At 43.0% G+C, this 25,796-nt stretch overlaps 1 protein-coding gene across 1 annotated transcript in view; it reads left to right on the top strand.

Annotated features, from left to right (window-relative positions):
* Positions 1 to 1,396: 1,396 nt before the first annotated feature.
* The window catches only part of SLC2A13 (solute carrier family 2 member 13), a 317,250-nt gene continuing 292,850 nt past the window's right edge, over positions 1,397 to 25,796 (top strand). Inside the window, exon 1 of the mRNA XM_073328433.1 lies at positions 1,397 to 2,156. Within this exon, the coding sequence (XP_073184534.1) occupies positions 1,607 to 2,156 (550 nt within the window). The 5' untranslated portion in view covers positions 1,397 to 1,606. The remainder of the gene's footprint in view (positions 2,157 to 25,796) is intronic.

Below are 25,796 nucleotides of genomic sequence, written 5' to 3'. Positions count from 1 at the left end.
GATGAGGTGATGGGTCAGTCCTATCCCAAAACGTAAAGGGGTGGTGGGAGATTTCTCACCTTCAGCCGGCCTAGGGAGGGATTGGGGGCTGGCTTCCTCAGCCCAGACTACAGCAGAGGCTTCCTGTCCTACTTGTGGGGAGAGGTGGTGGGGATGCCCACAACATTGTGATTAGGAGCCCTGTCCCCCACTTGTCCCACAGCAGCCCCTGAAAGCTGAGACACCACAGCAGTGGCTGGCAAGGAGCTATGAAAAACCAGGAGTGGAGGGGGGCAATTACCTTTTCTGCCTCATAGCCAATTATGCCCTGAATCCCAAGCAGAGACAGGTGCCTAACTTCCTTTGAAAAAGGTGGGGCTCTTGGTGGAATTTCCTGAGGACTAGCTTAGGCCACTCTCCACTCAGTATCTGGCTTCTGTCAATCCCATTCTTAGGTGCCTAATTTTCCTCATTTGTTGTATAGGGAGAGTGAGTGTTTAACTCTGGGCTGAGGATTCCCCAGGGCAGCAGGGTGCCTAAAGTTGGGTGTTGCGTTGCAGTGCAGAGCCTTAGTCCCTGCTGAAAGAACTAGCCCCAGCAGGAGACTGCATAGAGGAAGAAGGGATACTGGTTAGGAGAGAAAGGCAGACAGATATTCGATACCCAGTCCTTGTATGTACCTCTACTGTGAATAACATCTGTTGTTTGCATTGCACTATATATTTTTATTTATTTCTTTTTTTGTTTGCAGCTGAGAAACTGAAATAGACTAAGGGTGGCAGTGACCCTGCCTGGGGTTTTTTCCCACTGCCGCCCACTATCAGCCTCCCTCATAAACTAGGATTGACTCAGGTTTTCTCTGTGACTCTTGCTGCCTCTTGGTACTGTTATCTGCAGGAGTCTTCTTACCTCCTCCTCCCCCCGGCCCGGCCCTGCTCTGCTACGTCCCAGGGTCAGGAGCGGTCCGTGCAGCCGGCGCAGTCCCAGCGCTGGCTGCAGGGTGTCCGGGGCGCAGAGGAGCTTGCTGGGCTCTTAGCTGCTCGCACTGCCGTGGGCTTTGTTCTCCCCCTTCCCGGAGAGAGCAGCGCCCCCGCTTCGCGCGGCCTGCTGCCCCCGGCCTGCTCCGGGCCGACAAAGGGCACGTGGCTGGGCGGCTCCCCGGGCCCGGCTCACTTGAGGGACGTTTAACATTAGCCTGGGCCGCGGCCGCGGCCCCTGTTTACATTTCCCGCCCCTTTCCCTTCTCGATCAGGTTCGGGCATCAGGTCTGGGCGGGAGGGGGGCTTCGCTGTGGTTCCCGCGCATGCTCCGAGCTCCCGCGCATGCTCAGTAAGCGCTAAGCGGGCCATCCCTTGACGAGCAGGCCGGGCGGCTCCGCCCCCAGTGCCGGCTCCGCCCCGCCCGGCCAGCTGGGCTGAAGTCCCCTCCCCGCCCGCCCGAGCCTCCCTCTAGCTCAAACTCCGCCTGAGCTCCGGGAGCGGCGGCCGCGGCTGGTAACTTTCCCCCAAGTGCGGGCGGGCGCAGGACTTATGCACCCCGGCTGATCGCGGCCCCGGCAGGGCAGCAGCAGCAGCTCCGAGCCCGCCCCCTCGCCGGGCGGGGGGCGCTGAGCGGCGGCGGTTGCCCCATGTCCCGCAAGGCCAGTGAGAATGTGGAGTACACGCTGCGGAGCCTGAGCAACCTGATGGGCGAGAAGCGCCGGAGGCAGCCGGACGCCTCGGCCGGCTCCAGCGCGGCGGCGGCCGGGGAGCGCAGCCTGATCGCCGCCGAGTCCTGCTCCAGCATCAACAGCCAGGCGTCCGGCGGGGAGCTGGAGCGGGCGGCCCGGCGGCAGTTCCAGCAGGACGAGAGCCCAGGCTTCGTCTACGTGGTGTCGGTGTTCTCCGCCCTGGGGGGCTTCCTCTTCGGCTATGACACCGGCGTGGTGTCCGGGGCCCTGCTGCTCCTCAAGCGGGAGCTCAACCTGGGCGCCCTCTGGCAGGAGCTGCTGGTCTCCAGCACGGTGGGCGCCGCCGCCCTCTCGGCGCTGGCCGGCGGGGTGCTCAACGGGCTGTGGGGCCGCAGACCTTGCATCCTCCTGTCTAGCTGCTGCTTCATCGCGGGCGCCGCCCTGCTGGCCGCTGCCCAGGACAAGGAGACCCTGCTGGGGGGGCGCATCGTGGTGGGGCTGGGCATCGGTGAGTCCTGCGCTGCCAGCCCGCCCCTCGATCCCCGCCGCTTCCCCTTCTCTCCCTGGCCGGCTCCCTTCCCTCCCTCTGCTTCTCTGCCCCGGTTCCCCCACCCCCTCCTGCGCCGCGGCGTGTCCCTTTCAGTGACGCGTGGCTTTGTTTCAGTAACTCGGCAAGTATGACCTGAGCGCTGACAGTCGCTGGCGAGTTCACAGGCAAGCCCGGGAAGCGCTGGGGATGAGGGTGTTTTGGGTCTGCCCCCACCGCACAGGTTTCCCTCCCGGGAAGTGCCGCTCCCGGATAGAGTGACTGGAGTTGAGGTTACATGGGCGGGGCCAGCACTGTTCCTCCAAAGCAGGGGACACTCCCTGCATGGCCCGTATACTCCCCTCCGCTTGGGGCATCTGGCTCTCAAAAGTGGGCGCCCCCTCCCCTAGGGATGACCTGGTTATTGTGTAGCTTGAAAGTGAGAGTCTTTGTTTCCCCTGTGTGCTGTGGAGGAATGACGGGGTTGGCAGTGGGAAGGTACTCAAAAAGAAAAGGAGTACTTGTGGCACCTTAGAGACTAATCAATTTATTTGAGCATAAGCTTTCGTGAGCTACAGCTCACTTCTCATCCTCACTGCATTTTCCACTTTTATGCATCCGATGAAGTGAGCTGTAGCTCATGAAAGCTTATGCTCAAATAAATTGGTTAGTCTCTAAGGTGCCACAAGTCCTCCTTTTCTTTTTGCAAATACAGACTAACATGGCTGCTACTCTGGAAGGTACTCAGTGCTCTTCGGTTTTATGTAGGGTTTTGTCCTGGGCTTATCACTGTAGTATCTGAATGCCTTCCAGGAGCACATTAAGCAGTGTGCTACATAGCTGACCTGTGTGGTTAGTTCTCTGATTTTCTTCCCCGAAGGGAGAAGTGCTGGCAGTGGAGTGGCTGGTTTTGTTAGGTTTTTTTTCTTCTTCTTTAAATGTAAGTATACCTGTTGATATGTGTGTGTTAGAGAAGGCAAAGTCAAAGTATGGGTATTGCACTTAGCAGAAAGTGGTGAGGCTTGTGATGGAATGCCAACTGGAGCTCTGCAGTGGACTCATATAGCATTGGGCAGGTTGCTTCACCTGTCTGCCTCCATTTCCCCATCTGTAAAATGGGAATAATACTACCTCCTCGAGTTGGTTGTTAGGATTAATGTCTGCATATGGCTTTGAACCTGAAAAGTGCTATATCAGTATTAAGTATTTGATTAGTGTGAGGATAAATATCTGTCCCACCACTCTATTCAGGCTCAGTACCTTGGTCTGTGTATTTGGCCAGTTTTCTGATTCTCCTCCATCTACAGTAGATGACTATCTGCATGGGTGCTCTCATTTGTTAGAGAACCATTTTCAAAGTGGAGTGTGGAATGTTGCTTTGTATGAAATTGCCTTTACAGATACTTACTTCTGGAGTCACGTGCCATGCCATAAAAAGCATTAAAGCAGTTAGCTGTGGGAGGAAATGAGCTGTGATGTGTGGGTGGAGTGGCACCTGGATATTTTATGAATAGGTTTTTAATAATTCCAAAATTTGTACAGAATGAGAGATTCTCTCCACAGATCCCTATTCTTGGTATTTACTTACCAGTAAGTAGAAAAGGAGGACTTGTGGCACCTTAGAGACTAACAAGTCCTCCTTTTCTTTTTGCGGATACAGACTAACACGGCTGCTACTCTGAAACTTACTGGTAAGTGTAGTTCTCAACTTACTCAAAATATTGATTAGAATACAACTGTGTGGAGACGGAAAGCAAGTTTAGCAGCAAGTAGTAGCTACCCAAACCACAAAAGAACATATCCTTAGGCCAGGTCTACTCTAAAAAGTTAAGTTGACCCAGTTACATTGCTCATGAGCCACATCATTAAGTCAATCGAACTTGAAGTCTAGACAGCACTAGAAAAATTCTTCTGTTGACCTAACTACAGCCTCTCAGGTAGGTGGATTAACTACAGTGATGGGAGAACCACTGTTGTTGCTGTAATGCGTGGCTATATTTGTTTAAGCTTAGACATAACCTTAGACTGTTCATGTTGGAGCACCCGACAACCATTTTATACTAGTGCCAGTCTCAGGCAAATATTTTAAGCAACATAAGAGCTGATCTTTTGACATTTACCAGATATCTATCAACTACAGGTAGATATGAGAGATGATGAATGTGTCGGAGTGGGATCTTCAAGTGATGTCCTGAGCAACAGAGAGAGGGCCCAGAAACAGCAGCCTCTCCTATTTGTGGACATCATCTTTCCCATTGGCCTCTAGTTGGTGTGGGATTGTATTCCGTCATTCCAGCCCACCTAAGAAGGGAAGAGTGCTCTCCCTTCTGGCTCATGCAGTGGAATGCAGGAGAAGGAGTTCTATGCTATTCCCTTCTCCAACTTCCTGGTGGCTTTTTTGAGGGTCCTTCTCTGTGAATATCTCCCTTGTCAAATCTAGAGGCAAAGAGAGTGATCAAAAGTAGAGAATATGAAAAAATAGATTCTGGATTAATACACTTAAAGAATGTCAAGGTATCTAACCTCATAACAAATGTCCCCTCTGTGGTTCTCTGCTCTGTTGGATACATACTGAAGGTATAACTATGAAAATACACTAATAAGCTAGTAGAAGTTCTTTGATTCAGTTAGACAGCATTTGTTTTAGAAGCCAAAGAATCAGGATTTAGATTCCATTTGTGCTGCCTTGAGCAATGTGAATTGCTGTTTTGTTTGTTTCAGTGTGTAGTTCTTGATACACATCTGTATGGACTGTAAATACAGTTAATTCTGCCTATTTTTTCCCCCAAGTTTACTGGATGGGCTTAATGTGAGCAATACTTACTCCATTTTAATGTTGATGTGGGGGGAGGGTCTGCTACATGCCAAATGAGTCCTAAATAACACTGTGTCTCTAATATTCTGGGACCCACATAGTTACAACAGTGCTGCACTCAACACACGTCACTCTTCAGTTGCTCCACCTCCTCCCCAGACTTAAAGCTTTTATCGCCACCAACCTTCATCTAAGCAAGATTGGACAGGATCTTTGGAGCCCTTCAATGTGGCTCCTTTGGTGTTTTGGGAGATCATTCCTCCTTCTCTCTGTTGCACTTTCAGCCATTTTTCTGCAGAAGAACCCAGTTTGAGACTGAGTGCTATTTCTCAGCCATTGAATGAGCCCATTTTTTGAGAATTCTGTAAGTTGTTAAAAACATATTTGCTGTGATACTATTCAGTTTTTTTTAAAGAAAAAAGTTAAACCAAGTCATAATGAAAAAAGATTGAGATAAAACTAGCTGCTTCGTTTTGTTTGTGCTACACTTCTAGTCAATGTTTTCCAGTTAAATTTACTACAGTGATAATGTACAAAACAATCAGAATATATACTGTATACCCAGGATTGGAAGCTTTTGATGCACCGTTAATACCCCAAAATATTCGGGTTGGGAACGATTTTTTTAATTCTAGACCCTCATACTTCGTGCACTTATTTCTGTATTGTCTACAGTGTCATATGGCTACATACAATATATGTTTTTTGCCCTATATGTTATATCAAGTACAGTAAGGAAAATTGCATCATTACCATAAATACTTTATTTATAATGTTCTGACAGTAATTGGGGTTTATGAACAATTGAAGATGATTAGCACAAATTAGATCTAATTTGTGCTATTTACCTTTTGCATCTGAAAAGTTAAACTTTATTTTTGTTCCAGCTTAGGGCCTCAGTGTAGTCCATGTCAAAAGAAGTTTGCCATTCATTTACTTCAATTAATACTCGTGTCAACGAGACACTCTTTTTGACACTGAAATTAATGCTCAGGATTGTGAAGGACTGTCTCAAATCAGTGCTTGTACCATGGCTTCTGGTTTTGACGGGCATTGCATCAGTCAACATCAGACGAGATGTTGCTGTGGTCTTGGAGTACAGCAAGATCCTGATTGCACCGGACCTGCCAATACAGCAACACCTTAATCTACTGCCGCTCTCTGGACTCAAATCCAAGAAGCCTTTCTGGATACATGTGTGAACGCTACAGGCCAATGGAAAGGACACGAGCACTTGCTGGGTCAAATCATGGGCCACTTTTGGCATCCCAAACAAAGACCTGATTCAAGATCCAACAAAGAGGTCCCGGGATTCTGCTGTTCCCATACTCAGTGGACTGCACTCGATCTTTGGACAATGCACGGAAGGTGTGGACATCTCTTCCACAAATGGAAAAATCAAAGAATCAAGGAATTGTGAGGTACAAGCCATGCGACACATCATGAACAGCTGCTGTCCAATTCATGCTTACAGTGGTAGCACCAGGGGGATCCATTTAGCTACCCAGAAGCTTTAGAATGGCTTTCGAATCTCAAAATGCAATTATCATGCCAGCCCCTTGTTTTTCAAATGGCATACGAAAGAAGATTTACTTCAATGGGACTAGGACAGACTGGTCCTTCGATTTGTTTTGTTTTTGCATTTCTAGATATATAAAGGCCTTATTCTCTGCTCTCTTGCAAAGGTGTTAGTTATGCTGGTGTCAAACCAGAGTAGTAATAGATTTTTGGCTCCATATTTTTGAATGCAATATGGCTTTGTGGGTTGAAGTACAAACTGAAAATCAGGAGGTCAGGGTTTTATTTGTGATAGTCACAGACCTCCTGTGTCACCTTGAGTAAGTGACTTTACCTCTCTATACTTCCCCTTTCCCATCTGTACAGCAGAGATACTGCTTGTCTTGCAGGGGCTTTGTAAAGTAAATGTTCTGAGATTCTTGGATGGGAAGCACTGCAGAAACTGAATAAAATTGTTGACCTCTTTCAAATGTGGCGGTTCTTTATACATGTGGTGATATTTTCATATTGCTTGTTTTTTTTAGAAAATGAGAAGTTAGTCATTCATTCATAACAATCTGAGCGAAAAAGTTATTACTGGAATATGTAATGATCCCAACAGAATTTGAACAACCCACAACCTTCTGTATAAAAGTAATGATGCTGTTATCCAGCAAACTCTCCATAGTTTTTTTTTTTGTTAATTTTAGAGTTTTAAATTAGCCACCAGAGGGAGCTTGGATAACCTCATGAAGGCAACAGAAATTTGGAGATAAAGCAAAATGAAGAAATTTTAGTCAGTATTTCTGTCAGTTCAACCAAACTGAAATCCTGGTATTACATATGAAAAGAAAAGGACAGCAGATGAATAACACATTCCTCTTTTTCCCATGTATTTTTGCATAAGAAGTGTGTCTGTTAAAAAGATACTTTTGTAATTCTATTCAAATGTGGTGGTTGATGGTAAACATAAGTGTAACAGAGCTGGGTGTGTTATACAATTCATTCCTGTATGGAAGGCAATAGCAAGGCAGAAAAACACTTTTTAGCCTGCTAATCTTGTGACGTTTAAACCTAGCCTAACTTCATCTGTATGCAGTTTTTATATTCTGGTCGTTATCTAAGATGCAGGTCTCTCTTTAGCATTGTCTATATCCCCATTGCTTTTCAAAAATGAAACAGCAGGCTAGGAAAGAATAATCTTGCATTTGAATTAGGATTGCACTGTTACAGGTGAATGACAGAATTTTGGATCCCAAATGTTATCTGCCTGTATATGAAAAAAAGGTAATAATCAGGACTTTGTATGCAAATTGAACTTTCTTCTTTCTGCTTCCACCCCTGTACCATTGCAAACTAAAGACTGGACCCTGCCCTCAGCTACTTAGTAGAGTATATTTAGTAAAATGAGTTAATGTACATGTGCAATAGCTGTGGTGTGGTCTGAAACATGCAGTGAAGTTCACTAACTCAGCTCATTCAGTCCTAGTGCAACAGTGAGGCCTCCATGTATTAAAACAACCATTTTTTTTAGGTTAGTATTAAAGTTCTTAAACTTGATCTTCACAAATATTGAAAAAGAAAATCTATAAACAAGGAGTATCTTTCAGTGTGTTTGCTTCTGTCACCACACTTAGCTTTTTTTTTTAAACCAGAAAGAATAAGTGTCCACAGTGAAGCTTTCCCTTCTCACCAGTGACTTGCATTAGGAGACATTTCTGGGAAAAAGAAACTTACTGTCCAAGGATTAGTTGAATAAACTTTATGTTGTGTTAGCTCCTAAAGTATGCATAGTCCTTATTCTTGAGATTACAATCTGAAAAAAACTGAAGGGTGGAGAGGAAAGGGAGACTGCATGCAAAGTGAACGGGTTCATGAATTGTCCATGTTTTGTTAATTCCATGGATTCCTAATTCATATTATAACAGTTTTGGATGGGTTGGGGGCGGGGGTTGAGATGGTAGAGATGAAGGGGTTGTTGGAGTGAAAAGTAAGTAGAAGAAGAGGGGAAACTGAGAAATTAAGTGGGGGGAAAAAATGAGGTGCATGGAAGGTCTTGACTTGACTTATTTCTTTGTTTTCCTTTGTACGTGGTTGGTTTACTGTAGTCGGTAGCTCCCCAGGATCAGGGAAGGGAGAAACTATTGTTACTACTTTTGATGTGAGCAGTAGGCCACATTTGGGGTATTGGGGGTTTGTTCCAGTTAGGAGAAATTGGCAAGTCAGGTATCTTGTTTATTTACAAAGTACTCCTGCAGGTATTCTGCACCACTACATGGTGCAGAATTTGCATGGAATTAATGTTCTCCATAGAATTTTATTTTTCCCCGCAGAATTTGTGATTCTTTTCTCCCTCCCTCCCCCCCTCCCCCCCAGCACTCCCGCCTGCTGTCAGTCCCAGCTGCTCAGGGCTGACAGCAGGAGTGTCACTGTATTGTGTTGTTTTGACAAAATATGCAGAATTTTAAAATATTGTGCGCAGAATTTTTTTATTTGGATGCTTCTGGGGGAATTCTGCAACAAAGAATGTACATGAAGACCTGTATCCTAGAATACAATGGGGGACAGTTTCTTTGCTCGGTGTTAGAAGCCTGTCTTTCAAACCAGCACTCTGCACCTAAGTTTTTTTTCCCTCTTAGCTGTGTTTCAGGGCCATGTTACTACCACTTACGTTACTGTCTGCTTGGCAGTCTTTCTTCTTCTCTGACTCTGTCCTGTGTCTCACTCTCATACGCTTACCCAAACAACACCAGCTGAGCCCCTGCCCAAATAGCTCAAATTCCTGAGGGTATACTCTGCAATTAAAAACCTGTGGCTGGCCCATGCTGGCTGACTCATGCTAAGGGGCTGTTTAATTGCAGAGTAGATGTTCTGGGGATTGGACTGAAGACAAGGCTCTAGGACCCTGTGAGTTGGAAGGTCCCAGAGGTCAAGCTGTAGTCCAACCCCAAATGTCTACATCCCAATTGAACTGACCTACAGCCTGAGCCCCATGAGCCCGAGTCAGCTGTCACAGGCTATCTGCGGGTATCTACTTACTGTGTAGACATACCCTGAAGGTCTTGGATGTGTCTTTTTGTTTTGGCTGGAGACATGCTTCTGTGTTTTGTGATGAAGTCCACTTAACTGTCTCAAATGCCTGATTTACAATGGCTTCTTTACACTTAAAAATGTAAGGTGGTAGTTATGCCCCATGCCTAACAGCAAGATTTAACCTATGCCATAGCACTATACTGCTGAAGTTGCTCCTGGCTGTGTCAACCCTCCTAAAGCTCGCAAAAGGTGGGTCTTTATCACTGTTTGAAAAGTTAGGGAAAGTAGGTATGTCAAGAGCAACTTGCCACATTTAGTAGTGATGACAGAACCTCTGTCATCTCTCATTTCCTGAACAGTGCATCAGCAGGCTGTGTGCCTACACTCCATCGGCTGGTCTGCCTTCTGTTCTCCCCTTCCCTCTGCTTTCTACTTTTCTGCCAGTTTGAAGCATACCCTTCCTGTGACACCAGCACTCAAAATGCTTACCAAATGTAGGAAATGTTTGTAATAGATCTTTTCAGCCTCTGTACTTCAGATAGATTAGATAATTTAGCCTTATGTTAACTAACTCACACACACATGCCACGAACACCATATTTCTGCTAGCATCCTTCTTCTGGATCACCATCCTGTCTTGTAACCTCAATAGAGCTAATCACTCTACTGGAGGAGGCAAGGGTTAGGATTAAAAAGGGTTGGGCATCAGAGGTTGGGGTATAATTGGTGGAGGGTCTCCTGAGGGAGATACTGTGTCCTCTTGACAGCAAGGGTCAGCACCAAATATAATCTTGACATTAATGCTTGACCAAAGTATTGTCAGTATTTAATACCAACCTCATTTGTACTCCACTGTTTTAAGATGTTGTTTCAAATGCCCTGGACTAGTATTTATATTGAAAACACTGCAAAATCCCCACTAACAATGTGGGTTTGTCCCTCTCTAGTAGCTACACAACATCTGGAGGTTTGAGCCTGCTCCTGTGTTTTGAACTAAAGGCCTGAAGACCAGATTTTAAAAGCTATTTACGCATTTAGATGCAGATAGGTGCATAGCATGATTTTAAATAAATACATAATTATATATATTCTCCCCCCCCCAAAAAAAAGGGTGTAGGTGCCTAACTCCCCTGAGCTGAAGCAGTAGGGACTAATGCTTTTAAATCTAGAGATCTGGGGTTCATTCCACCAGAGAGGGGGTGTCATTGTGAACAGCCCTACAAGGGGCAAAGAGCTGAGCTGACAGAATGGGTTACACACTCCTCATGACCAGAGATGCTCGTCCCAAGCTATTCAGATCCTCACATTAATCTGAAGGCATTCAGTGCCTGCATCTAAAAGCATGAGCTGCTAGTGCATGAGCTGAAATACCAGGTCCAAAAGCTCAAAGGAAGTATAGACTCATAAACCACTGTCTGTGATGTAGCCCTTACAGGGTGACAAAGAGCCCCATGATTTAGGATAGGTTACAGTTGCATCTTCTGAAGACTTCTACCCTCATAGTAAGCAGTATATTTGTGTTGTTGCAGCATCCCAAACCTTCTGGCACTGTATTGATGTAACTCCTGTGCTGTTTCCATAGTTTGTCATAAGTAACGTTGTGTCAACATACAGGATGTTAACTTTTAGGAACCTTAACTACTAATACAAAACATAATACCACTTTTAACTCTCACTTGTGCAATTCTTTGGTCTGAGCAGTTAAGACATGTTCAATTTCATTCCTCAGACTGTTCTAGTGCACTTTTATTAATAAGAGGTCTGAAGAAAATGTGACTTTGGAAAATATTTGGTGGAGCTTTTTGAAACAGTTACAACTAACCTCCTTTTATTTTTTCCTTCAAAATGCCCTAGGAAATTCATGTAGCTCATACATGAATATGCATTTGAAATTGATCTTTTAATTCAACACATAGATATTGCATAATACTTTCAAGTTATCATGGAAATCTGTATGTAAACTTTACTATGCGGTGCTAGAGTTCCATTAAACATATTGCATACATTTTTTGTACAATGTGTAGATTAAAGTATTTCAGTTCATGTTATGAAACATATACCATAAAACATATGCACCTCTTGGATCCAGGTTAGCATGTTGTAAAAACATCAAATTTTGCGCTTCCTGACTGTAATGTTAACACGGCAACCTTAACATTATATTAGCATAATGACAGGTTTCAGAGTAACAGCCGTGTTAGTCTGTATTCGCAAAAAGAAAAGGAGTTCCACTCCATACGGCTAAATGCAGTGCCTTGCATAATGACAGGTTTCAGAGTAACAGCCGTGTTACTAAGGTGCCACAAGTACTCCTTTTCTATTAGCATAATGTTTACCTTTAACTTCCTGGGAGGAGGGGGTTGCAGAGGAGAATTGTCCCTGTTAAAATAAAAACAAACGTAATGGAAGACCAAATTGTAACTGTTTTTTATACATATTGCCAGATCCATACAGTTGTTATATATGAGCTCACTTTCAAAATCACTTGTCTCCAAAGGAGGGAGATCAGTGACATCAGTCTAGCAAGCATAAAGAAAATTATAAAAATCATAAAATTACCCAATGGACCTGCAGCGAAACAAACTGCTTAAATGGAAGGGTTTATAAACAGTTGTCAGTAAATAAATATATGGTCAAGGGTATTACTGAAAGGCAACCATAATAGTAGCATGGAGCATGCACAAGAGTGCTTTCTGGTATGGATTATTAGAATTGAATGTGTAATTTTACTCCTAAAAGAGTACTAACGTATATGTCACACTTACGTCTACGGGGAAGACAAAATTCTAAAACATTTTCCTTATTAATTATTAAAAGTGGGCATTGAAATGCCTAGATTTTTTTTTTCTTTTGAGCTGTGAGAATCACTAACATTTCCATGTTTAGATTCAGATACTTGACCTGATCTAGAAGTCCATTTTCAATAACACAGTGGTTCCGTATTCTTGTGTAAGCGAAGTGAGTGAAGTTTCAGAAATTTTAGGTTCCGCTAATCTTTAGGAATTACATTCAGTAGAAATGTATTGGGCCTCCAAACTGCAGAGCCCTACAGCAGCTCTGAAAAGTGGGGCGTTTTTTCAGTTGGGTTTGCTTATTCTTATATAAGACGGACTGTATTTTTGCTATACGTATCAAGCGTCATGTCAAAGAGGAAAACTTACCTGTGAATTTACAACCTTGTATACATTTTTAAAATATAATTTTACAAAACAGAATGGAAAATGCATGGTAAAGACTTCACTTTGCTTCATCTCAGTTCATTTAACAATTCAGTTATACCCACTAAAACCAATTCACATACCACAGTTAGCAGGGGATAAGGAAATTTTAACAGTAGAGGATGCTTCCATGCATTTAAAAGTGACTAACAAGCAGATGTTTCACTGATTGATTGCGCTTCAATCATTGCTTCATGGCAACAAACTAAATCCCTGAAGTAGATTAATCCTTAAGATTTCCAAGATGTGTATCACTTCCTATGGATGAGCCTGTGGTGGACCATACTTGGGCTAATTAATTCAAAAGTTTTGCCATCCTATTAAATTATGCTTCAAAGGAAGAAGATAAAGAATGGATCACAGCAAGTAGCTATTGTGACATATCCTCCTATCTAAAGGAGATAAGCTATTTCAGTGTGCCTACTGAGTCTGAAGTGAGGAAACCATTGCAGGATTATTGATTGCATGGTACAGGTATATGACTGTCCCTACAATGGTTGAGATACACACGCAGAGCAACACAATTTCTGAAAATGCTTTTGGTGCATCCTCCTAAAATGATATGATGGTGGTTACTGTGCATTCTGAGACCACTGAGGCTCAACTTCCGTAGCACCCATTACTTTTACTGGGAATAGGCTTTATCACCTAGTGAAGAATTCTGAGAGTTGTTTTGCTACAATTTTACAGGATCAGATAGTATCGCTTCCATTGCCAACATACAACAGTTTCCTAAGGGATTGGATGACATGGGAGAACTGCATGGCTGCTGTGGGTCAGAAAACATTTCAGGAGTGGGGGGTATGTGTGCATTTTTCAGTCTCTACTTACGATGGATGATGCCTATGATTTTTGCCTTTGAACAAGCAGTGAGGCTAGTTTCAAAGTGCCTGCTCCAGCTGTTTTCAAGCAGAGATGCTAGCCCAAGTAGAGCACCAGTTTTGGACTGGAATCCAATGTATTTTTGGGGGAATGACTACCCCTGTAAGAAAAACATGAAATATTCATATTAAATTAATTTTAACCATACACTTTTCTGCATGCTTTGTGATTCAGCTTACGTTATCTCCAGAAAAACTCTTAAAGTAGGTTTTTGCTCTTATGATATTACAGAAAAGACTAATTTTAAAAAAAAAAGCCGTGTGTTCTGACTTTAGAAATATCAGCAATGTCAAGCTTAATATGCCAGGATTTTTGTTGGAAAATTTAAGCTTTTAGATATGTATTATGAACTCCCACCTTAACTGATTCTATAACAAGGAGATTCTTTCTCTTGTGTGTTTATAAAAATATGGTTTTAACAAAGAGCTTTAAACAACGTCTAAAAACATCATTTGTCCTTTACTTTGCTTGGCTCCTTACATATCCTAATCCATAACATCACCATTTCTCCAGTCAGCGTTGTCGTCTGGTGTAGACGAGACCTGAATTTCTTATACAAATAAATAAAAGAAAAGAAATTAAACTTTCAAGGCACTCTTTTTACAGCCTTGAGAAGAAACTATTTTTGTTTCTTTGTAGTTCTTCTTTTAGGCAAGTGCAGAAAATCTGTCTGGATATCTTCTAAACCCTCTTTCATTTTCCTTCCTTGCCCAATAGCTTCTGATACCTTCATGTTGCTTCCTTTGTTGTTTACTGCTCTTACCCAGTGGTTTGCCCGATGGGAAAACGTACCATCTTAACCAATGTCTGTTTGAGGTAGAATAACAACTTGAGCTTGAGCTTTACCTAAAGAGTCCACTCTAACCAGTTTTGATTGCGCATGTCTCCTAATAAAGTCCTAAAGAGGAACAGTGGACTTTTCTATTTTGGATGCTGGGTGGTTCTTGTCCACCTGTTTTTTAATTTTTTGTCTTTAGTATATTCTCAATCACAAAATGAGATCTGACCTTGGATGAAAGTGTTCTTTAACTACCTAACAGATTTTACTCTGCATGGGCTGGACGCTTCTAGGGCTTTTCCTACATTGGCCAAAGTAAGACCCAAATTTCATCACCATTGTAATTCCACGAGCAGAAGCTGTAGTGTTAGGGTTCAGTCATAGTTATCTAGTGTCCCCTAACTCAAACTTTAGATAAACATGGTAGTAAAAACAACCATGTCCTGACTACTTTACAGCTTCTCCTATGGCATGGACTGCTATGATCTATGGATCCCATTTTTTGTTTTGTTTTGTCAGTGTAGACTCTCCATGAGCCTGTAACAATGCATTGATGAAAGAGTTACTCAAAATATTGGCCCATTTTAGGTATCCCTGAGAGAAAATTAGGAGTGAAAAGGACCAATTATTTGTGGAAAGTAAAAAATACACATTGAGTTAGTAAATACGGATGTGAACTCTGAATTCCTGGCAGCTGATGACCAACTATGCTAATGAAGACTTAAAAGATTGAGACTAGGGCGACTTCAGAAATACCTAAAGGTGGCACAAGCCCCAAGAGTGAGGCTTAACCCAACCTGCAGAACACACAAGATGCATCATGGGACACTTGGACACACACGGTGGAACTATTAGACTTTTCTACCATGTAGGGCTTCATCTTTTTGGCCATTCTTTAATGAAGGCGTTCATGCTAACATTCTGTATTTATCATGCTTTTAGCCTAGTTATGATTTATATTCTGCTCAATTACTACTCTTCATTTTCAATTTAATTCTCTATGCTAACCAACCTTTTGAAATATAAGAACTGTAATGGTTGTTTAAGGAATTCTCTGTAGGAGTCTAGCATCCATGTAGAGAGAAGACTGTTTTTTAAAAAAAAAAATTGTTTTTCAAGAGAGTCCGAGAGATCAGCATCTAGGCACTCACTTTAACTGAGGGAGCATTGAATGCTTTAAGGGGGAGCCCAGGCAGAGAGTCATAACCAGGAGGAGTGCTGAGGAGACCAGGTACACTGAATGAGAAGTTAACATCGGACAGAAAGGTACATTTGGCATTTTAAACTTCAAAGCAGGTATCAGAATGTGCACTTTGGCAAATGCTTGCAGTAAGGTACCTTTTTATGTGTTTACAGGTCCTTGCTTACTGGACTGTTGAGGTCAGTAGTAGCTAAGTGAACGCAGGAGTGGGGAATCTGCCTGAGGAGAAAAGGTAAGCCTAGTTTTATTCACTACTGAGTTGGACCTCTGAGATTTTTTTCCTCGTAGATAGATTCCCTGCTCCTGCATTGGTCATAGGTGCTGCTGACCTCTCCAGTCCGGTTCACATTGGGACAGCTCGCCCTCAAGGGGAAGCCGGAAAGTGCAGGACAACAACTTCAGGAACCTGCAAAAGAACTAAAATGTTACAGGTGTCCGGGCATGAGTCGTGTGATGTTTGTTTACATTTTGAAAAATAAGGGTCCTGCTCTGTAGCGATTGTCTCTTTTATGTAAGAGGGGAGTAATGTGTAGATAAAACAAATCCTATCTATTCTAAATCCTAATTACTGACTTAATTCTTGTAGTGGTGTAGCTGGATTGGTCCCAGGATATTGGGGAGACAAGGTGGGTGACATAATAGCTTTTGTTGGACCAACTTCTGCTGGTGAGAGAGACAAACTTTCAAGTTTACACAGAGCTCTTCTTCAGGTCGGAAAGATACTCAGGGCAGGTCTACATTTAAAATGTTGCATCGGCACAACTGCAGCACTTCAGTGAAGATGCTCCTACACCGACGGGAGAGCTTCTCCCATTGGCATAGTTAATCCACCTGTCTGAGAGGCGGTAGTTATGTTGATGGAAGAAGCTCTCCCATCGACATCGTGCAGTCCACACAGTTGGTTAGGTTGGGATAGTGACCGGGTGCCTGGGATAGTCTACACTGAGAATGTCACACTTAGGGCAGACAATCCCTCAAACTGGTGGCTTATTCTATAATTAGATTCACCAAGCTAGTAACAGAAGAGCTTCTGCAGTACCACACTGGTTAACCAGAAGCCAAACACAGTTCCATTTTGGCATTCCAGCCCTTAGTTTCCATCCAGACAAACAGGTGTAATACAGCGAGATGTTGTTGAAAACCCGTTTTATCCTTTGGGATCAGTAAGAACCTCACATATTGATCAGACACTTAACCCAGATCAATGTGTATCTTAGATCTTACCCAAATATGCTGTCAGCCAATTCTTAGTAAACAAACTGAAGATTTAATAATATAAAAGAGTTATAAATGGTTAATAGATCATATACATACAAATGATTGCAAAGTCCTTATAGCAGGTTTGTAGCAGTTATAGAATAGACTGCTGGCTTGTAAAGTCTCTCCGGTAACTTCCAAAAGATTGGATGGTCCTCAGTCCATAGTTCAACATACTCCTTTTAGTTGTAAATCCACAATCCAGGGAATTAAAGCAAGAAAGAGGCAAAGCGGGAGTGTCTCAAGTATATTTATATCCTTTGCCTTGTGCATGGAAATTTATTATTCCAAACAAAGCCCACAGCCCAGGTGAATGGAAAGTTACGGGCCCAAGATGGAGTCTGAGGTCGCATGTCCTTATCACATGCCCCTACATGTTCGATGAATCATGGGGTGGGGAGGCATTGATGCCTCGCTGTCTGAGGCATCCTCAGGAAGAGCTATCTGCATGGAATGAGTTTCTTCAATGATCCATTGTGAGAGTGGAGTGTCCTTGATGTTTCATCAACATGCAGCTATCTAGCCTTAATGTAAATTCTATCTAGCGGGTGTCACCCAGGAGTACAACACATGTTTAAGATACAAGTGCATAGCTAGTATTCATAACTTCAGATACAAAGATGATACATGCATATAAACAGGATAATCATACTTGGCAAATAATAGCTTTTACATTGACACTTTACATGACATACTTTTGTACAAGATTTGTTGCAATTGTATAACAGTGGTAGCAACAGTGATATAAATTGTCATCTTACTTAGACATAGCATCACACATACAGCTACATTGCTCAGGGGTGTGGGTTTCTCACACCCCCTGAGGGACAGTTATACCAATATAGGTCTCTAGTGTAGACCTGGCCTCATAGTGTGTCAGCTAAATAGAAGAGTGGAACGGATAAGGAGTTAACATATGTTGCAAGAGACCATTCAAGGCAAAGTGGGCAGCTAACACCTCTACAGTCATAGGACAAAAGAGGGTTAGTGGGTTACAGATTGGTGTAATGAGCCATAAGTCCAGTGTCTTTATTAAGTTCATGATTTTTCTGCTGTCTAGCGGAATTATGAATGTATGTTCCCAGGTTCGTCTTTTGAACGTGTTGTGCAGGTTTCCTTTAAGGACAAGAACTGAGAGATCAGATAAGAGTGATCATTTTGAGAAAAGTATTCACCCACAGGTGATTTTATCTTTTATCATTTTTCTGTGTTTAGTGCATAAAGCAGAGGACTGGGAGTTAGGACTCTGGGGGTTCTGTTCCCAACTCAACAGCTGGCTTGCTTTAAGCAAGTAATTAAATCTGTTTGTTTTTTGCCTTAGCTTCCTTCACTGTAAAGTGGGAATAATACCATCTCTGCCAAATACTTTGAAAGCTCTTTCTGAAAGGTGATATGTAAGTGCAACGTCATCTAAAATCTATTTTCTAAACAACTTTCTTCAAAAACCAGAACTATTGAAAAACACATTTTTAATTATTAGGTTATCTTACGTTGTCACATATGATCTCACTTGAAAAAATATCAGCTCTGGGATAAAAGCCAATGAGAGGCTTGAACCTAAAGAGTAAACTTTTTAGAAAGTTATGAGCATTTGAAAAAGGACTTAACGTCGAAATTCAGCTTCACCTATAAATGTAGTGTCAGTAGAATTACTGTGGGACTGATCCTGCATAGTGCTGAATGTCCTTGACTCCTGTTGAAATCAATAAGATTTGGGAATCATGTTCTCTCTTTAGGCTTTCTCTGTTCCCTTGGTCCATTCCACTCACTCTTATCCTGGGACCAAAAATTTGTTTTTGTTTTTAAAGCAGGCTATTCCATCAACTTTTGCAGGGGGTGTATGGTTAGGCAATTTAGTGTGAGAGATCTCCAGCTTCAACAAAACGGTCTGCTGTTCTGAGCAGAAATTCTTTCCATTCAAGATTAAAATATTGGCTCACATTGTGGGTCAGATATTTGACTCACAGGATGGCAATAAGCAAACTACTGAGGAAGTACTCTCTTCAGACCTTAGCCGTCCTGCATACAGAGAATACTCATGTCATCTGTGAGTTCTGCAGACCTGGTGGAAGATACAAATGGCAAGCTGAGCTGCAGGAATTGCTCTCCTGAAGTGACTGAAAGCTTTTTTGTATTCTTCTAGTGTACCTTTGAAACTTGCATAATTGGAGGGCATAGTAATGAAACTTTCCTGAAAAGTTAGCTTTCAGGCTTGTAGTATTAATTTGAATAAAAACTTGCTTTGCAGTATGTGTTCATACAGACGCTCCCCGGGTTACGCAAACCCGACTTACACAAATCTGCATTTTGGGGAAAAGTTCCGTAAACTAGAAATAGGAGTGTGGGTTTTTTGGTTTTTTTTGCTTTGTTTTTTGCATAATGGTCGGAGATATATTTCCGACTTACGCAAAATTGGAGTTACGCAAGGTGTTCCAGAACGGAACACTTGCGTAAGTTGGGGAGCATCTGTATCTTTGGAACAAATACTAATTTTCAGAAGGTGTTAAATGCAAGAAGTATGACTAACCTAGAGCCAGTATGGACAGAATATAAAGGGACCTAGATAGCTGGAGAGACGGGTAGAAAATAAGAGGTGAGATTGTGGCAGGGCCTGGATCTGTGCAGCTCACTAAGCAAAGCGAACTTTCACTGGAATATTTTCTTTAAATATAAGAGGTCTTATGGTTTATTTTGGGGCTTTTTTATTCAGTGCAAATAAGACGTTAATCTCTGGCCCCATTCTCCTTACCTAGCTGAACGGACTTAATATTACCTTAATGTTTAAACAGGGCAACTCCCGTGTCTCTAGGAAGGAAGATGATGAATTAGCATTCTATGACCAGAACATTAACCCAGGGCCTGAAATTAACCCTCTGTCACAGAATTGTGATGGAGTTTCAGCTTCTGTTTTAAACAGTAACTGTTTCGGGGCCTTCTGGCTGAGGGGAAAATTGAATGTAAACCAATGCAATGTTGGTGTCTTCCGGAGTCTGTAGAGAGTCTGAAACAATAGATCTAAGGTGTCAACTGTGTAGTTCATCTGAGTCAGGGGTCCTATGGACTCCATGTTACCATAAATTGACCTGTCCTCAAGATCCTGCAGAATTCAGTGTTTCTGCCATAGCATTCACCATTTTGTTGCAGTCAAAGTACTCAACATGTTTTGGCTCCCTGCCTTTCCAGGAGCTGCCCACACTTGGCTCTTGTTCTCCAATTGTCCCTCACAAGGGTGCCTTAATTGGATTAAAATATGTTGCCTGAGCCATGGACCAATGCAGGAATCAGGGTACTGGAGCCAGAGTCCTGCTTGTGGCCCAAGGAACGGGGAATCCAAAGCGCTGGCAGTCTAGCTGAGAGCAATGAAGCAACCAAGGCTGACACCGACGAGTTACTGAAGCTAGCTACAAGCTCTCTGCTTTCCTGGCTCATATGGGGAGAATAAAATTCAGAGCCAGGCTTCCTGGACAACTTCACAGGAGCAAGGGATCGTGGTGTGGAGCCAGGCTACCTAGACACCTGGGCAAACCATAGTCAAAAATAATTGTTTGGTTTTACCCTAGTGAGCATTTTCAACTATGAGCTATAGCTATGTGTTCTTTCTATGGGTGGAGGGATGGGAATGAAGGGTTTTTCATGGGGAGAGAATAAAATAACTTTGCAGAATTTTAAGATTCCTGCTGTGGAATTTGATCCCACTGTGTTGAGCACGTGAGGAGGCACTGCTTAAAACATATGCTGCTTTTTCCCCCCCCCCCATACAAAAGAGAAGTTCTTTTCAGAGGATAAAGATCTTAGTTGACTTCCTCAAGTGTGAATAACTTCCTTGATCCGGATAATGTGGAGAACAGATAAATGTACAGGCTAACACCTACCTGGAAATAATAAACTCTCCTCTGTATGATGATATCGAGTGGAAAAGCAAATATACGAAGACTGATTCACCACTCCATTTCACTAGTTTTAGGCCAGCATGACTCCCATTGATATCACATAAGTGTGAAACTAGCGTAACAGAGTGGTGAATCAGGCCTGTGAAGTGATAGAAATAAAGGAGCTACACATCTGAATTTTTGAATGTTGCTCTCTGTAGCTTTTTTTAAATGTTCAGGTTAATAATACTTAAATTCTGTGGTAAATATGCTGCATCGTGCTTAGATGTATATTGGAAATCTTACGCTTTGGGATTTTTCTTAGCTTTAAGGCATTCCTGATACAGTAAGAGAGAACATATTTTGTGATGTTCATTTAGAAACACTTATACTAGTCTTGTGCGTGAGATCATTACTTTTTGTGTAATTTGTTGTATTTCTTACACTTCATTGAATTTGTGGTGTATTTTTCAGTAGCATTGTTGTTAAAGTGAAAGCTTCCCATCTTACTCAGAGCAGTGCTGCATTTCCTGCTTAAGACAAAGGATAAATGGTATTTGAGCAAAAAATATTTATTCTTTTAAACATCTCAGCTGTTTAGCTGCTGGCAGTTGTGTAAACACCACAAATTCCCAACCTAATTGAGTGAGCTAGCCGCACTTTGCAGCATTTTCAGTTTGCAGCTTGGACTTTTATTTGCCCCATGTTATCTGGCATACACTAAATTGCTACTAGGTATGTTTACATATTAAATAGTGTAGTTAGTAAACACTCACCTCTCTTAAGGTGGAGATTTTCACTACTGTTCTACGTGCCTTCTCTGCTGTGCCAGTACACCCCCTTGTAGGACAAGCCAATCTAGTCTTAGTGTTTACCCGCTTGAACCCAGGGCAGGCTCTGCTTGGTGCAATGGCGACTTTGCCTATTATAGCAGAGCATTAGTTCTTTAATAATTCTTATTTAATAATTTAGTTTTTTAATAATTCTAATTTAATAATTAGTTCTTTAATAATTAAAGCTAAGACCAGTTTTCTGTCTGCACATTAGGAGTCTGCACCAGTGCGGCTAACATAGTAGCTGAACTCACAATGAAGCCTCTGTCTAGAGCAAGGCCTCGCTCCCTGTGGCCTCAGAGTGTGAGAGCCTGATGTAGCCCTATCCCATGTGGCAAGGTATTAACCAAATCACTATTCTGCTCCAACAGATACAGCTTTAAGACTGCATGTGTCAATAGAATATATACCTCACTTCAGCATACGATTTTAAATACAGTAGGTTCTGCTTAATAGCAATCCTGACATTAGCAACTTCTGGTTCATGGCAACACCTGTCCAGTCATCAGTCCCGTCCCATTAACATCCCTGTTAATAGGATTCAGATATTCACGGTGGCATGCAACTTAATAGCAACTCTTTTTTTTAAAGGCCCCACTTGCAGGCAGGTTTGTGAGGCTGCAGCCAGGGAAGGCAGTGCCAGTGTAATGCTGACAGACCCTGGTCACTGGCGGGTGGGATCGAACCTGGGGCTTCTGGAGCTTAGTGCATGAGCCTCTGCAGCATGAGCTAAAAGCCAACTGCCTGTTAGCTAAGATTAGTGGTCTCGGTGCCACTAGATGGGACAGAACACCACACCCAGGAGGTGTGTGGGTTACACTAGTATTTGCCTTCCTTGGCTGCAGCCTTTAAACCAGTCTGTGGCCTGTGCTCAGCCTGTCCCAGCACTCCCTTCTGGGGCTGTAGCCTGGCAAACCTGCCTGCTCATATTGACTACACAGGAGGTAAAGGGCGGTGGGCTGGGAAGGGAGGCTGCAGACCAAGTAGCCCAGATGTCGAAGCTGCATGGTACCACTCCCTGCATTATCAAGGCTGTGCCCTGCTGGGGGAAGGAATCGCTGTGACATGCTGAGTCCTGACCCCCGGAGAGCACAGACAAAGGTACAAGTGCAGCTCCACAGGCTCCCAGTGCCCCTTCTCCCTATAGAAAATTCTGGCATCCAGTCTGCAGCCCCTCTGCCCGCTTGCAGGATTGCAGCCAGGAAAGGCATGTCCCAGCGCTTCCTTCCCTGGCAGTTGTCTTGAAAACCTGCCTTCCACTTATTGGCAAATGCCAGGTAATGGCAACTTTTTGCTGGCAATTGAGGGTTCCAGAAAGAAGGACCTGAGGGAGCACGGAGTCACCTGGGCATTTTATACCAGTGCTATGAGAGCACGGCACAAGAGGGCTCGAGAGATGCTTCGACTGGTACCACTGAGGGAAAAATTTCTGGCAACTGTGCTTGGGGCATGCACACACACCTAGTGTGGAATGGGCATGTGCAACATATCTCGAAGAACAACCGTTATGGAAGGTTAGTAACCGTTTTTCCCAGTGAGTGTTAAAAAAAAAACAAACAAAAAAACCCTTCTAAAACAGTTATAAAGGAGAGAAGTCCAAACCCATTCTCTATGAATGCATAAGGTTCTTGGATTTGAACTCTGGAAATTTTAAAAGATAAGGTGCAACTTTGTTATCTGCATGTGTAGTAAGCGGTAGAAAGCTGAGTGGTTCATTGTAGATAAGCCCATTGTATTTGGCAGCACAAGACAACAGCAATAGTTCTAGTTCTTGTTACGTTACATTGGGGTCAGTGCTACTAAGGAAAGGCATAGGCAGGATTGTATGGTTAGAAAAATCATATGGGAATTTTCTACATGAATGCCTGGAATAATAACAGGACGGTATTGGAGAATGTGGATGTACTATGAAGGCACTGTACATGTATAAGCCTCTGTCATCACCTATGGAAAAAGCTTGTAACACTGATTGTAATTTTAAGTAGTGCAGTTAAAATGCTGTAATATTCTTTCTTTTCATAGCACAATAACTTTGCCTGACACTTTGCAGAAATGTGAAAAGACATGGTCTCTGCACCAGAGAGTTTATAATCCAAGCTGGACGGATATGGAAAAAGGAAGAGGGGAGGTAAAGTTGAAATAAAGCCAATGTGAGTCACCTAGCTGGTTCCTAGTCAGCTGCCAGCATCTGGCACTAAAATGCACTTTGGCCCAGATCCACAAAGGATTCCAGTGGAAGTTAGGAGCCTAAATAGATTTGTGGATCTGGGCCTTACTGATTGTAGCTAACTAGAAGAGCCACCAATTGCTCCTTTCCCTCCTACAATTGCCACATTAGGACTTGGCTGCATCCCCAAACTAGTTCTCTTCCATTTGGCAACAAGGGCTCTGTCTGTCTCCCTAATGCTGTTCTGCATCCCCTGTCATTAGAGCAGCACCAGCAGCTCTTGCCTTGATGTAAGGAAGAGATTTTAAGAGAAGGTCTTAAAAAGAACAGAAAAAGACATCTGGCTAGACCCAAGTAGGGATTGCAATATAATTAAGCTTTCAAAGTTCAAGAAGTTTTGACTGATGCTTCCTTTTTATAGTCAGGTGAGCTGCAGGTCCAGTTTATGTGGAGCAGGTTGAGATGCCGTCTCCACCTTCTTTTGAAAGGAGTTATGGGAGGAGAATGACAGGTCACTGTATCCTTCCTGGAGTATTAGAAATCTGACAACAAAAGCCTTGTAGTTGAGGATACTCTTATAAAGCAGGTCTGTGTTAACAGACTGTACAAAAAGCTTCAACTTCTCTACTTCTGCTGTTAAATTTGAGAGGGTCCCATAATATAAAAGATAGGAGAGGGTCCTTCCCCATCTCTCTTAGAGGGGATAAGCACTGAGCTGTGGCTCCAGGCAGAGTGCATTGATCTAGACTCCATGCACTCTACTTGACTTAGTCTTCTGTCTGGTCAGACTCAGTTCATGGTTCCCCTATGGCCTGTTCGCACGGGCATATGTGGAAGAACTTTGAGGGCTTCTTACACTTTTTTTTGCAAACGCTTAAGGAGTACAAAATCTGTACATTTGGGATATCTTTAGTCTATCTTATAGAAAACCTATTTTCAGTTTTTTCTTTGGTATTTCTGATGTCATTTCACTTAAAACTGGAAACCCTCATTGCAATGTCTTTTTGTTGCATGTGTATAAATCAGCCATCCTAGAAGATTAGAGTTGGAAGAGACCTCAAGAGGTCATCTCGTCCAATCCCCTGCTCAAAGCAGGACCAACCCCAACTAAATCATCCCAGCCAGGGCTTTGTCAAGTTGGGCCTTAAAAACCTCTAAGGATGGTGTCAAGGTTCCTCCCCCACTCTGGACTCTAGGGTACAGATGTGGCGACCTGCATGAAAAACCTCCTAAGCTTATCTTTACCAGCTTAGGTCAAAACTTCCCCAAGGTACAAAATATTCCACCCGTTGTCCTTGGACTGGCCGCTACCACCACCAAACTAATACTGGTTACTGGGGAAGAGCTGTTTGGACGCGTCCTTCCCCCCAAAATACTTCCCAAAACCTTGCACCCCACTTCCTGGACAAGGTTTGGTAAAAAGCCTCACCAGTTTGCCTAGGTGACTACAGACCCAGACCCTTGGATCTTAAGAACAATGAACAATCCTCCCAACACTTGCACCCCCCCTTTCCTGGGAAATGTTGGATAAAAAGCCTCACCAATTTGCATAGGTGACCACAGACCCAAACCCTTGGATCTGAGAACAATGAAAAAGCATTCAGTTTTTTACAAGAAGACTTTTAATAAAAAAAATAGAAGTAAATAGAAATAAAGAAATCCCCCCTGTAAAATCAGGATGGTAGATATCTTACAGGGTAATTAGATTAAAAAACATAGAGAACCCCTCTAGGCGAAACCTTAAGTTACAAAAAAGATACAGAGACAGAAATAGTTATTCTATTCAGCACAATTCTTTTCTCAGCCATTTAAAGAAATCATAATCTAACACATACCTAGCTAGATTACTTACTAAAAGTTCTAAGGCTCCATTCCTGGTCTATCCCTGGCAAAGACCAGCATATAGACAGACACAGACCCTTTGTTTCTCTCCCTCCTCCCAGCTTTTGAAAGTATCTTGTCTCCTCATTGGTCATTTTGGTCAGGTGCCAGCGAGGTTACCTTTAGCTTCTTAACCCTTTACAGGTGAGAGGAGCTTTCCCCTGGCCAGGAGGGATTTCAAAGGGGTTTAC

This window comes from Lepidochelys kempii, chromosome 1 (assembly GCF_965140265.1).
Source record: "Lepidochelys kempii isolate rLepKem1 chromosome 1, rLepKem1.hap2, whole genome shotgun sequence".
NCBI classification, from domain to species: domain Eukaryota; kingdom Metazoa; phylum Chordata; order Testudines; family Cheloniidae; genus Lepidochelys; species Lepidochelys kempii.
This window is presented reverse-complemented; position numbering and strand designations above follow the sequence as displayed.